The 13,219-nt window shown below is 38.6% G+C and overlaps 2 protein-coding genes across 3 annotated transcripts in view; one reads left to right on the forward strand and one right to left on the reverse strand.

The window, feature by feature from the left end:
* The window catches only part of lin7a (lin-7 homolog A (C. elegans)), a 33,843-nt gene that overhangs the window by 19,555 nt on the left and 1,069 nt on the right, over positions 1–13,219 (reverse strand). For both annotated transcript variants that reach the window (XM_037981317.1, XM_017411544.3), the window contains exon 2: positions 1,620–1,738. In XM_037981317.1, the coding sequence (XP_037837245.1) occupies positions 1,620–1,738 (119 nt within the window). The remainder of the gene's footprint in view (positions 1–1,619; positions 1,739–13,219) is intronic.
* Positions 5,497–13,219, forward strand: part of acss3 (acyl-CoA synthetase short chain family member 3) — a 42,611-nt gene continuing 34,888 nt past the window's right edge. Inside the window, exons 1-3 of the mRNA XM_025004946.2 lie at positions 5,497–5,741; positions 11,841–11,891; positions 11,976–12,037. The gene's annotated coding sequence lies outside the window, so the exon portion shown is untranslated. The remainder of the gene's footprint in view (positions 5,742–11,840; positions 11,892–11,975; positions 12,038–13,219) is intronic.

Below are 13,219 nucleotides of genomic sequence, written 5' to 3' on the forward strand. Positions count from 1 at the left end.
CTTTGGTGAAACCATCCTGTTTAAACAGAACTTGTTTTATTTATATTTTTTTAGAGAACTGACACAATTCTCAGCATAATATATATGATACATGTGCTCACTAACCTATATTTTCTATATTTTTGTGTCCTTAAGAAGCTGCAGTTAGAATGTAGTAGGGAAAAAACCCATAATGATGTGCACATTTTTGCATTTTGTCTGGCTTTGTATGAAAAGTCCATTAACTGGTAATATGTATATAGGATCATTTTTAATTTGCCAGGACATTTGTAGCCTATATCAGAGAATAGGTAGGCTAATTATTGTAACATTTATTTGATTTGCACATTATGGAACAATATCTGACTAATAAACCTCATGAGTTTAAAGTTTTAGATCTTCCATTTAGACCTGAACTGAACCACAACATGTTGAATATAACATGTTCAGGTCTTGATGCAAAATAAAACTTATTTTCTTTCGCAAAATAAATACTGTCGAATAAGACCAGAAAATGTGTTTGTTTCTTAACTGGTGAGGATTTCTTCTTATTAACACATCATTAGATTTCAGAGAAACTCAGCCATTTTCTGGGAAAGTGGAAGGATTTTTCCCCTCATTAATCTTTTAAGACTTTTACCTTCTTAGAATCCTTTTCCCCTGCACATTTATGAGTTCAGCCTGACCACTGATCATCCCAAGGCTATGTAGTTCTTTGACTCTGCACACGCAGTCTATTGCACCAGCACTCAAATGAAAAACTCTTGCAGCGACTCTTTAAAGTTGGCAGTGGAAATTGCCAAGAATAATTTCGTCGGAGTCTAAAATCAGTCTTTTGTGTTTAGGCGTTTAAACATGAATAAAAGTAGTGACCAGAGAAAATGCAGAGTGAATGCTGGGCGCTAAATGACTTTACTGACATTTAGAATTGAATGAATAGTTAACTGAACTGTTAAAGGTAAAACAACCAGAACAAAAGCAAAAATAGCTCATTTGTAGCTAAAAGCTAATATAAACAAGTCATAGCTAAAAGCTAGAATGAGCAAAATTGTAGCTCAAAGCTAAAAGGAGCGTAAGTGGGCAAAAAACAGTTGATTTCCGAAACCAATGTTTTTGAAGAAACTGAAGAGCTCTTAATGTAATTCTATAGGGAAAAGGTTTGTAAATAAAGGTAAATAATTCAAATAGTAAAAAAGTACTAAAACTCATCGCATGTTATTCCTGACTCAGCCGATTGTTTTGATATATGAATGATTAAACATGACCAAATATGCAGAAGTAGCTTGACAGCAAAACGGGAAGAAACTACAAGCAGGAAAACAATAATATGAATGCTGATGACACACAATAAAGAAGGATTCACAACTCAGTGTTTGAGTCACAGTTGTACCTAATTAGTGCCCAGAAAGTGCCTGAAAACTGTCAGAGATCCGAGAAACATTTTCTGACATGGTTGCAATAAATCCACAACGATATTAAAGTTTTTTTTATTTTTTTTTTAACATTTTTTGAGGACAGTACTGAGCACAATGATTGAGACTGAAGGAGCGCAATCCCCCTTCTGCGTGGAGGGTGGGGGGGGGCTATGTGAAAAAGGTCACGGGTGGAGGGGAGACGAATACGCGGCGGTCCCGACTCACCTCTCTAATCGCCGTGCAGAACTCGCTCTGCAGCACCTTCTTCAGGGACTGCAGCTTGTGGCCGGGGACGTCCCCGGACTCCTGCAGCTTCTCCAGCAGCTCGATAGCCCGGGCAACATCTGGCAGGACGTGGGAGAGACAATTGGTATGAGTGAATGAGCGTGTGGGCACTTGTGGCAAGGAGGAGAGGTAGAAGGGGGGAAAAAAAATAAATTCAATTACATTAACGGCACAGCAATGACAAAGGCGCTAGAGCAAATCAATGAATGCTATAATGAAAATAGACTCAGTCAAGGCCAGCAGTCGCAGGGATGGGAATGCAATCCTCGAATCCTTTGTGCATAAAAACAAAGGAGATGAGGGAGGGAAAAGTCAAGGACTCTATTTTTAAAGTATCTCTTCCTGAATATAGGATAAAGAATGTGAAGCTTCTGCAAACTGGAGTAACACTCTCCCGCCTTTGCTGCCTGCCTGATTAGGAGAAATGAAACGAGATGAAGATGGTAGACGGAAATGTAAATTAAATCACTCTGCCAAGGAACGAGATAACAGTGATTTATAGATCTGGACTGGAGCTCCACACCGAAATCCACTTCGTCTTATTTTTAGAAGCCACGATTTAATTTTGTTTGACGGAGTAAGTCTACTTTTTATGGGTTCTCGCAAACTATTTCGTTGCGTCTTTTGTGTAAGAGCCGCTGATGAACAAGGCGGTTTTCAGCCAAACTCGCCTCAGCATTGCTTTTGAAACATTTAGTGAAGCAAACGAACATGATAGGTCTTTTTTTTTTTTAATCGAGTCAGTGGGAGCTTTAGGTTGCAAGTCGTGTTCACCTGGAACCCATTTAAAAACAATTAGCACTTATAAGGATTGTGTTGCTAACAACTACTGTCTCCACTGTTTATACTTAATAATTATTTAGGTAAATTGAGCAAATTTATCAAAGCCCAGCTTAATGAGTCAAAAGAAAACATTTTGTCTAAAAAACAAAACGGTACCAGTAGTGAAGAGCATCACTTATTATGTTAATGTGATACTTGAAAAATAAAGGTTTAGGGGATAATTACATATAATTTTCTCTTTTTCTAGGGATCATTACATCAGAAGTCATTGGTAAACTCACTTGAAGCAACTTTATGACCTTTGAAGCACACAGATAATAGAGAGCACATAGTTTAGACCTGATTTCTGAGTTTTATTTTATGGTTTTACTTTGAAATGATTGATAGTCAGAGTCTTAAACTTGACATTTGACCATGACCGGACAATCAGTCCAAGGCAGCAAATAACTAACCTGCGGAGGATTTAACAGCGATTCTAGCCCTCTGGTTTAATTTTTCTCTGTTCCGTTCCTTTTCTTGACCTCCCTTTACAGGTTTGTTAAACACCTGCCAGCTTCTTTATGACCCTTTGTGCTGAACTAACCTGCCTTTTATTGCAGCCATTCCGAGTTATTAAAATGGAGCTCTGTCTTGTGCTTCCTGCTCTCAGCCAGCGAACATATAGGGGGGGGAATTTTACAACACATGAAGGTAAATCTTTCTTGTGATAAAAGCAGATTAGCTTCACACCGTGCAGCTCCACGCCTTCAGACGACCGGGGTCGCATTAAAGTTACAGAAAATATGAAATCTAATACAACCCCATTTCTGAAATAGTTGGCACGTTGTGTAAAATGTGAGTAGAAACAAAATGCAAGGATTTGCACCTCCCATAAATACACATTTTACTCACATTGGAACACAGTAAACATATCAAATGTTAAAAACTAACTACTTTTGCAGCCATAAAATTCAAAAATACACTTATATGTTCAAAAGAAAAAAACAACCCAGTACAGATATGTTTAATGAGTTCCACTGTGAATGAAAATCCAGGTCTAAGAGATTTGCATTCTGCTTTTAATGAAATTTTAGAAAACACGTGGGTTGGAACTTTCAGAGCTCTCCGCTACGTCTTCTACGCAGGTTTTTACTTGAGTGCGTCATTGTGAAAACGAAGAAAAGATCTGCATCGTTTTCTGTCAAGGTGAAACTTCTTCGAACTCTCATTATTACTGGCTCTTGAGCAGCTGGCTCACATCCAAGCAGCAAGGGCGTCCGTCTCGGAGGGTTATGGACATTTCTGTGTCATTAAACAAAGGTCAAGAGGCCAAGCAGAACTTTTTTTTCTTCTTCTTTTTCTGCCTCTTTTTGTTTCTTGCTCATTAACGCAGTTTATTTTGTCCACATCAAGACCCCCCCCCNCCACCCCTGCACATCCAGTATGTGTAACAGAACTTCAGATATTGCTGATCATAAATTGTTTGCACATATCCTGATCCTGACAACACACTGCTTTTAATCTTTTAAAATACCAATTAATGGCATTTTGAGCGCAAATAAAACTATATAAAATGGAAAGTACACACACCTAAAAAATCGTGTTTCTTTTTATAAAAATCGATCTTGGATAAACTATAAACTCGCTCTCGTCGCTGCTCAGCACATCACACCATTTTGCGGTTTTCTCTCTGTATAAAGTCTGGCGGACACACTTTACTAAAGTAATAACCTGTGGTCATATAGCTCTCTGACCCTCGGCTCAGGTTTTTATGTAATGTCAGCTGGCTCTGTGACAGCACAGTTCCTCTTTGAAGCCTCCACATGAAAACTGTCTCCGAGGGCTTTACACAAGAGATGTTCCTGCGAGGAGACGTGTGAAAAAAAATGAAGAGCCGTTAAGATCTCTGCGGGCTCTGGTCTTGAGTTTTCTTCGGCTTTTATGTTTGTGGAGACTTGATCCTGTAAATACTGAGTCGGCATTCACACTATTGTTTTCCTGTTTAGAGTTTCTTCCACACGATGGGGAATATTGTGCTATGACTTTTGGTCTTTCTTTTTTTTTACTTTTACACTTTTAAATGTTTAACTTTATTTATAAACATATCCCCCCATAGAAATACACTGAGCTCTCTTCAACTCTTTCAAAACTTTGTTCGCTGAAATCTGCTTCAGCATATCTTCTGTTGTTGTCTTCTTAGGAGTAATTTAGCTTTTAGCTATTGTTTTTCAAAGTTTAGCGTCTAGCTTTATTGCAGATTTTGGCTTTGGTTTAACTAATTTTAGCTTTTATCTACATGTTGCATTTAGTAGCTATTAGTTGTGATTTTTCTTAATTTAGCTTTTATCTACTGTTCTTCTCTTTGTATCTTTTAGCTATGGTTTTGTTAACGTTAGTTTTTAGCTGCTGTTTTGCTCATAATACTTTATAGCTAAAACTTAGCAAATTTTAGCTTCTAATCTGCTCTTTTCAGCTTTTAGCATTTTTTTTATTTAAGCTACTGTCCTGCTGGTTTAAGCTTTTTGCCGTTGCTCTGCTTATTTTAGCTTTCCACTTTTTTTGCTCATTTTAGGTTTTAGCTACTTTTTTGTTAATTTTATCTTTTAGCAACAATTTTACTAACTTTAGCTATGATTTTGTTGATTTTAGTTTTTACATATAGTTGTGTTTGTTTTAGCTATTAGTTACAATTTTGCTCAATTTATTCTGATCACTTTAGCTTTCAGCAATTTTTTTGTTTGTTTGTTTTATCTTTTACTTACTGCTTTGCAGGTTTTAGCTTTTAGCAACTGTTTCACTAATCACAGATTGTAGTGACCGTCCTGCCGGTTTAAGCTTTTTGCTGCTGCTCTGCTTATTTTAGCTTATATTCTGTGTGCTTTAACTAACAGTCCAGTTCAGCCTCTTTAGTGATTTTCAGCACTCAGCATTCCACTACGTTTTCACAGAAAATGCTAATTCTTCTATTCTGTGTGTGTTCTCAGTAAATTGTACCACTCCTGGTTAGGGTGTATTCAGCTTCAGTACCATAGTTTGTATTCCTGTCAGTTTTATTTGTTTTCACATCAGCTCTGTGGTTATTTCCTGTTTTATTCTGAAAGAGCTTCCTGATTGTCTTGATTGTTTCCACCTGTGTCTCGTCATCCCTTGGTCCTGTTTGTGTTTGGTCTGGTCTGCAACTGGAGGTAGATTCTTACTTTATTTTTTGTCAAGAAAATCCTCCATTTTTCTTTTTTGGATTTGGATTTATTGGGAATTCTGGATCAGTTTTCTCTGGATATGCATCTCTTTTGTTCTTTGGTAAGTTTTATTCAGAGTAGTTTACTCTTACACCTCCCTCATCTGAGTTGGCATTTGGATTCTCACTTTATCTATAGCCATAGAAGTTTTATCATTGTAACATTTTTGCCTGTGTTTGCATTTGTGTGCTCTTGTGTCTGTTAGCAAAATATCTCTTGAAACACTGGATGGATTTTAATGAAACATTCAGAAAATAATCATTGGATGTACATCTGCAACTCATTAACCTTTGGAGTCGAGCCAATTTAAGATGGCTGCCGCAGCCAATTAACATTAGCCAACCCCAAAATGGCTACAACTCAATCAGTTTTACAGATATTGAGCTAAAATTTAATGTGGTAGTAGCTGAGAGGGATTCATAACATGTACTCTGAGTGACATCTTGCATGAGAATATTTTCAAGGTTTGACCCAAACGATTACACCTCTATAATTTTTCATCATAAAATGATCGTAGGAACTCTGGAATAAAAGGCTGCTCGCAATATGCGGTCTTTCAAGGAATGTTCGGCTTAAAAATACTGAATGAAAACGGCTCTGATGAAGTGGCCCACCTGCTGGATTACTTCTAGCATTGGCAGAGAATTCCCACATTTTCAGCGTGACACCTGACAAATGACATCTTACATTACCTAACAGCCTGGCAGGGATGGAGGGGGAAATAAATTGTGCAAATGAACTTGTGCTTTTCAATAATACTGACACAACTATGGCAGAAACCTGTCTGTCTCATGTGAAGAAGCTGACAAAACACATGAAGCGGCGTTTTAGGGACCACAATGTGCACTCAGCACCCCCACGGCGCAGCTGTTACAGTCCCTGAATAACTTCAACTGGAGAAAAACACAAGAAAATCTTATATTTTTGAAAATCTGCTCTGGTTCTAAAAAAAGTGCACTGCTACACCTCAGTTTGACATTTTGTAATAGAAATTGAGCTAAAATTGAAAGATATTCATATCATGGTTCGAAACAAACTATTTTGACATTTCAGTGAAAGCTGAATTAGTATTTCCTCTAGATACACTTAAGCTTTATTTCTTTGTACTTTTTGAGAACTATATATTTTTTTTTAAAGAAAGATGCATGTGATGATCATTAAATGCGAGGACTTCCTGTAACAAACCCGAGAAACTTCCACTCCAATTATGCCAAGTTTCTTTGAAGCTTTCTAAGAAAAAGTGTTGAAAAATCCATCTGAATATATTAATTTTGTGCCGACGGGCTATATTGTGAATATACTTTCTGTTTAAAGGTCCTGCCTAGTCTTTGCAAAGCAGCTGAAGGCAATATAATGATTGGTTAGAGTATAATTAAAACGATACAAAAGGACGTGATAAAGGTTACAGAACTGATGATCCTAAGAACGAACACAAATACATTGCCTTTTGGAAAAAGGTAAGACTTTATTCCTTTATATTTGGACCTTGGCATTGAAACAACTTTGTTAGACTTTGTTTTGTTTGTTTGATTAAAGTTAGAAAATGTCACTTTTACCAGTGGATCTGAGCGAAACGTCTAGCTGATGCCCCATCTGACAACGCCACTTGAATTGGAGCGTGAACCCCACCTACCTGGCAACCCGTTTGGTTAGCCAGGATGCAAATGGCGGCAACTCAACAGTCGCACAAGCTTCTGAGTAAAGAGTTACTGAGCCTCATCTGTTACATTTTTGAGCAGGATTTCCTTTTGATTTAATCACTTTTAAACTTGTGATAAAGAACCACTTGCTTCAGTTTCCCTCTGCTCCTGGCAGAAATGTTTCTCTGCAGCTGTGAAATGTTCTACAGTGTAGCCATCATCTAGTTAGCAACTTAGTCAACAGTTTGATGCTGTAGAAACAACTTCTGCTATAAATTAAAGGTCTAGACTTCCTTATAGGAATGCATATTGCCCTCAGCTGCTCAGGACAGTTTTATTTCAAGATGGCTGCCACAGCCACATCTCGTGAGATGTTATAATGGTCAGTCTGTGTTGGGAAATATCCTCTGCTACTACTACACAAAACTGTGGCTCAAAGTCTGTAAAATTGACAGAGTTATAGCCGTTTTTAATTGGGGTGACTCCAAAAGTTAGTCGGTTTTCAATATCCATCCAGTGATTACTTTCTGAGAGTTTCATTGAAATCAGTCCAGTGGTTCATCTTGTCTAATATTTTGCTGACAAACAATGTTTAAAATGTAAGATATTAGGCAAAGATTGTGTGCACAGTGTAGTGCTCAGAGTATGTGTTGGGGATGCTTCTCAGCTACTACCAAAACAGATCGTAGCTTAATATCGGTAAAACTGGGTGAGTTGTTGCTATTTTTGTGGGCATTCTAAAATGGATTGAGGCCAATATTTAATCAGAAATAGATGTACATTCGGTGATTATTTCCTGAAAGTTTCAATAAAATCCATCCAGTGGTTCACAAGATATTTTGCTAATAATACAGACAAATGAACACACACTATAAACAAAAACATTATTGCCACCTGAAAGCAAAAGCTGTAATGATCGTTCAGCTTCATCTTGTCATGTAACGCTGCCCTCCAGATTGTTTTGGCTTACCCAGAGCATGTCGCTGATAATAGGTCACCTAATGTATATCGATTTTGATTCCTGCGTGCCATCACCTCACCCAGATCACTGTAATTCTGTCTGAACCCTGCTGCTCTCACTTTGGCCAGAATTAGACCTCAAAGAAATATTTTAAGTGATTGTTTTTGCTGAAAATGCAGTGAAAGAAAACATTACCGCTGCCGTCACTACAGTGTGTTAACTTTTACTCTGACAGAGCACTGAAAGGGCTTCGGCAGGTCCAGATGTGCGCCGCATCCGTAAGATATTTTTAACATCAAGCTCGACACCTCTGTGAACAATCCCATTGACATCTGCGTACAATTACGGGTGTTCTCACTGTGGGAATTGACGGATTATTCTCTAAAAAAAAACAGCTACTTTTTCTTAACGATGATTTTAAATCCAAGCCCAGTGACATAAGTATGTTTCTCATCTGTCAGAAAACGTTTCGAGAGGATATGGGAGGGAGAAGCACCAAGACCCAGCAAGATTAAAAAGGGGGAAAAAAATAAATAAATAATGAGTTGGAAATCACAGAATCACTGTGGAACAAGTCGGGATAACATAGTGGAGATGCAGCTCCACCTTTAAAGCCATATTGAGCAGAAAGGCTGTCAGCAGTTAATTTCCCTCTGCTTCACTCGGAGTGAGGATGTTCTCATTAATGATACTTGCTGATTAAATGAGTTTTTTGTCTTTTTTAATTACGGGGCTGTCAGAAGTTCACTGATACCTCCTGAGCTTTTTTGAACGGTGTGATATAATCACGCTGGTAATATTTCTCCACAGATCATAAACCAACACTGCATATAGGGCATCAGTTCAAGGTCCCCCCTTTTAACCCTCAAACACATTAGTTTAAGCGAGCCGTCTCCTTTCTCCAATCGGAACATCCTGAATGACTGGGTCATGTCTCCAGCTCTTAGTGTTCAAAAGAAGACCAAAGGTAGAAACCAAATGGTTCCGACAATTCTGGGTTTATGAGTGATGTACAGTTTGTTTGTTTTTTTTAACTTTTTCGGACAAATATGATGTTTAATATTTCAACATTAAGATTTTATTTTAAAGAGGTAAACAAGGGTGCATCTATTTCTGTTAGTTGCTTAGCAACAGTGTTTTAATGAGAGTTGAGCCCCTTGAATGCCAAATATATTGTACTTGTTTTTCCATGTCGGAAATGTGGCCCCGCGACATCAATTTGACTGCAGCACTAGCCGAAGAATACTAATTATTTTCTTTAGAACAAGCTTTTCTTTTTTTTTTTTTTTCCAACAGTTGCCTTCACCGGTAACATTAAGGCATCAGAAAAGGAGCAAATTGTTTTGAAGAGACCTGCATACTCAACAATCATGATTTATGAGCTCTGAAGGCCCGAGCTTAACTCGGCACATCCCGGTGCAACCATCTATTTTATAAACACACACAAAAGGCAATGTTAAAATAAAAAAAAGAGTAGTATAAAATAATTGCAGCCAACATTCATTTAGCTCCATATCCTGGATGTTCCAGGGCTCTTTTAATATCAAAGTGTAATTTAAAAAAAAAAGGTCACTGTCATGATTTGTTGATTTCGAGACGGCACAAAGCCATGCTGACGTGTAATGAACACTTTACTGCTCGAAAAGCCCTCACTGTATTGTTGTCGATGTGTTTGCGCTGGGCAGCCTTCCAGTTTTCTGGTAATTACTCCATTTAGAGCACTGAGGAGAAGTTTGTACGATCCATTTGCACAGCTTAGAGTCATTTTTGACACAGAACTGCAGCAAGGTAAATGAGAAACATCCATATCTGTGACAGGCTTATTTTGTTTTAATGTCTCTGCAATTTTTAGAAATTTGACCCCAATTATTGATAAAAATGGAGCCTTTTCACCTCAGCAGATGATGGAAGGCTTAATAATCTTTAACTCCAATCACACTTTTGGTACGCTGAAAGATGCTTCTGGATGTCATGAATATGAGTAAATTTAGCTGGAGCCTTGACCTGACTGTCCGTCATGCCCTTGGCCGTTCCATTGCTAAATCCAACCATAGAAACTGAAATAATCACATTCTGAACAAGTAAAGATATAAATAAATTTTAAAAAAATGGGCCAACGGGGTTTTACAAACTAAGTCCGGTCCACACAATTGGGAATTGGCTCTAATTTGCACTACTGTGACTATCCTCTCAAAGCCCTACAAATCACTCCTAGAGGGCTAATGGGTCCTGCAGGAGCCTGCGGTGAAGATGGAGACAGAAGAAAAATCACACTCTTAATGTCATCTTCATCCTGGGTAATGACTGGGCAGTGTCCCTCCAACACAATTACTCCGAGAACCTTTTATTTCTGCATTAACACGAGGCGGGATCCAACTGCCACGGGTGACGTAAGCCCGTCAGCAAATCCTTAAGCCTTTTAAATTATGTGGGAATGATGGGACGACTCCAAACTGTGACGGCAGCAAAACAAGGTCAGGCCAGCACGGAGTTGAACTTTAGTTACATTTTTCATCTCACGGGGGGGGGGATCCATTTTCTCAGCAAAACAACTACCCCTTTTTTTCCTTAAGTTTAAAAGAAAAATCTTGTGTTCACACCCTTTCACACCAGGCTGCATTTAGATTTCTGCTTCAGTACCTGGCTGGAGAAACAAGTTCACAGCTAGAACCAGACGGCCTCTTTTTCCTCCATTAAATCAAAGCTGAATACACAGTCTGACGGCTTGTTTCAGGATATCTTCCTTTAACTAAAACACTTTAAGGAAGAAAACACTTTTCCAGCTGCTTTTTTTTAACAGTTTAGTTTCTTAGACTTGTAGCTCTTTCTCCGTTTAACATGTTTTCAGACTCAAAACTTGCAGATCATTTTTTTTCACTTAGAATTAAGCTAAATTGTCACGTGGTAAACCAGCTTTTATGTTTTCTTACTGAACAATAAGTGGCTGCTTTACTGCTATTTGGTTCAAGAATTTCCATTCTCTTCCGAATTTTATACAATTTGATCTATAAAAAGTTGTAAGAAATCCAAAAAGTAAAGCTTCTGGTTGATTTCCCAAAAAAAGATCAGTCGCATCAAAAGCTGAGCTTTATCATGCAGCGTAAAAGTCAGTGCTGGGCAGTAATGTGTGTGTTTATTTGTCATGTTGGCACAATATCGCACAAAACGGTGGCTTAAGTAATCATTTTGTGTATGTCTATAACTGATTAACTTTTGAAGCCATCCCAATTCTGGACAGCCGCCACAGCAAAGCCGTGTCGATTTTCCAGATATTAAGCTAACATTCGACATGGTCATAGCTGAGAGTCATTTCCAACACATACTCTCTGAGCTAACAGATGTATCATGGGCAATGGCAAATAATGTTTTAAAGATTTGAGCTAAATGACTAAAACTGTCATTTCTCGACATGAGATCTTACTTTAAAGTGTGGTGGGCAATTCTGTCAAATACTGCTAGGTTTTTAACTTTTTGTTTATTTTTTTAAGCTTAAGATCAGGAAGTGTTCAACTTGTGCGCCTTTGTGCATGATTTGTTTCTATTTGCTTTATGCTGCCAGGTCAGTTAAAATGGCTCAGAATGCGAGACATCCGGTGCCCCAAAAAGCTAAGTAAGTCCCTAGTTTTTTCAATAATGTATGAAAGGTATTCGGAAAGTTGTTAACTTCTGATTCAAAAATTGTTTCCATTAAAAGGAACAAGAACAACAAAGCTGAGCATAAAGAGACAACTACCAGAGAGAGGTCGACAGTTTCCGGTAAGTTTTTTCTTTTTTTTTTTTGTGGAAGTTAAACTGTTACTCATTTTCTGGAAGTTTCTCTAGTTCACTGTTTGCTTTAAAGGAAAGGTTGTCCTTCCTGCAGCTTCCTCTTTTCGTAGTTAAATGCCAGCGTTACAGAGAATGTCATGCTGTTTTACAATGCATACAGAGAGGTTCGAACCCATTGTTCTCCATGGTGCATGCTAATCGGTCATTTCCTCCGACAATAACAGGAAGGGAAATGAACATAAGATCTCTTTATCCTGCTGTGGCCCAGCGAGCCAAGTGGGCACGCTGAAAATAAAAATAAAATCTGTTCATTTCCCTTCCCTGCGCATTCGTCAAGCCAAAAGCCTACACCCAACACCAGACGCGAGCACCTTTTCATTAGCAATTATAGTGTTTTCCTCAAACTGGCAGCAGCTGGGAAGAGGAAGCCTATAATGTAGGCTCTTTCTGAAAGCTCCTGCGAGGAGCTATCATTACTCCCTGCTTGTGGCGTTAGAGCTGCCAGCCGCTGACTGGACTAATATATACCACAGCATGTGAATTCCACCCCCCACCCCACCTCCCCCTTACAGCAAACAAGCTGAGGTCAGAAGTGAATCACTGCCCCCCCCAACAAATGACTGAGATCAGATCTGGCTAAAATGCTGACCGTGGAAGTTTGAGAACATTCCTCCTGGCTTCTGTCTTTTTCCTTTTGATGCATTCTCAGAACATTACAGCTGCTTTCTATGAGTCTGTAGAATACCAAACGAGTGGAAAAGCCTTAGCTTGGTATTGTTTATCTCTTTGACTCATGCAGTCTCCGGGCTCATTTCATTAAGTCGGCGTGCACCCAGCAGATTGCGCATCGGGAAAGCTCGACGACCTGCAAGCAGTAAACTGGAGAAGAAATTGCCGAATCTTTTTTTAAGAGAATAATTACCTGAGTCACCACCAACAAGTCACAAATCGGCACACTTTCCACACGATGACGTACGCTCCTACCAGATAAGATGCATAAAATGATTGCAGCACAGAGGAAACAATTTGTCTAGGCTTGAACAGCGACTATATCCAATGCAAAGCCTGTGTAATGTTGCACGAATCCAGCAGGGACGGGTTTGATCTGAAATCAACAGTTTTAAAGAGTGTAAGAGGATTTTGATTTGCAGCTGTGTGCAAATTTGTCCA

The sequence above is a fragment of the Kryptolebias marmoratus genome, linkage group LG18, assembly GCF_001649575.2.
Source record: "Kryptolebias marmoratus isolate JLee-2015 linkage group LG18, ASM164957v2, whole genome shotgun sequence".
Taxonomy (NCBI): Eukaryota; Metazoa; Chordata; class Actinopteri; order Cyprinodontiformes; family Rivulidae; genus Kryptolebias; species Kryptolebias marmoratus.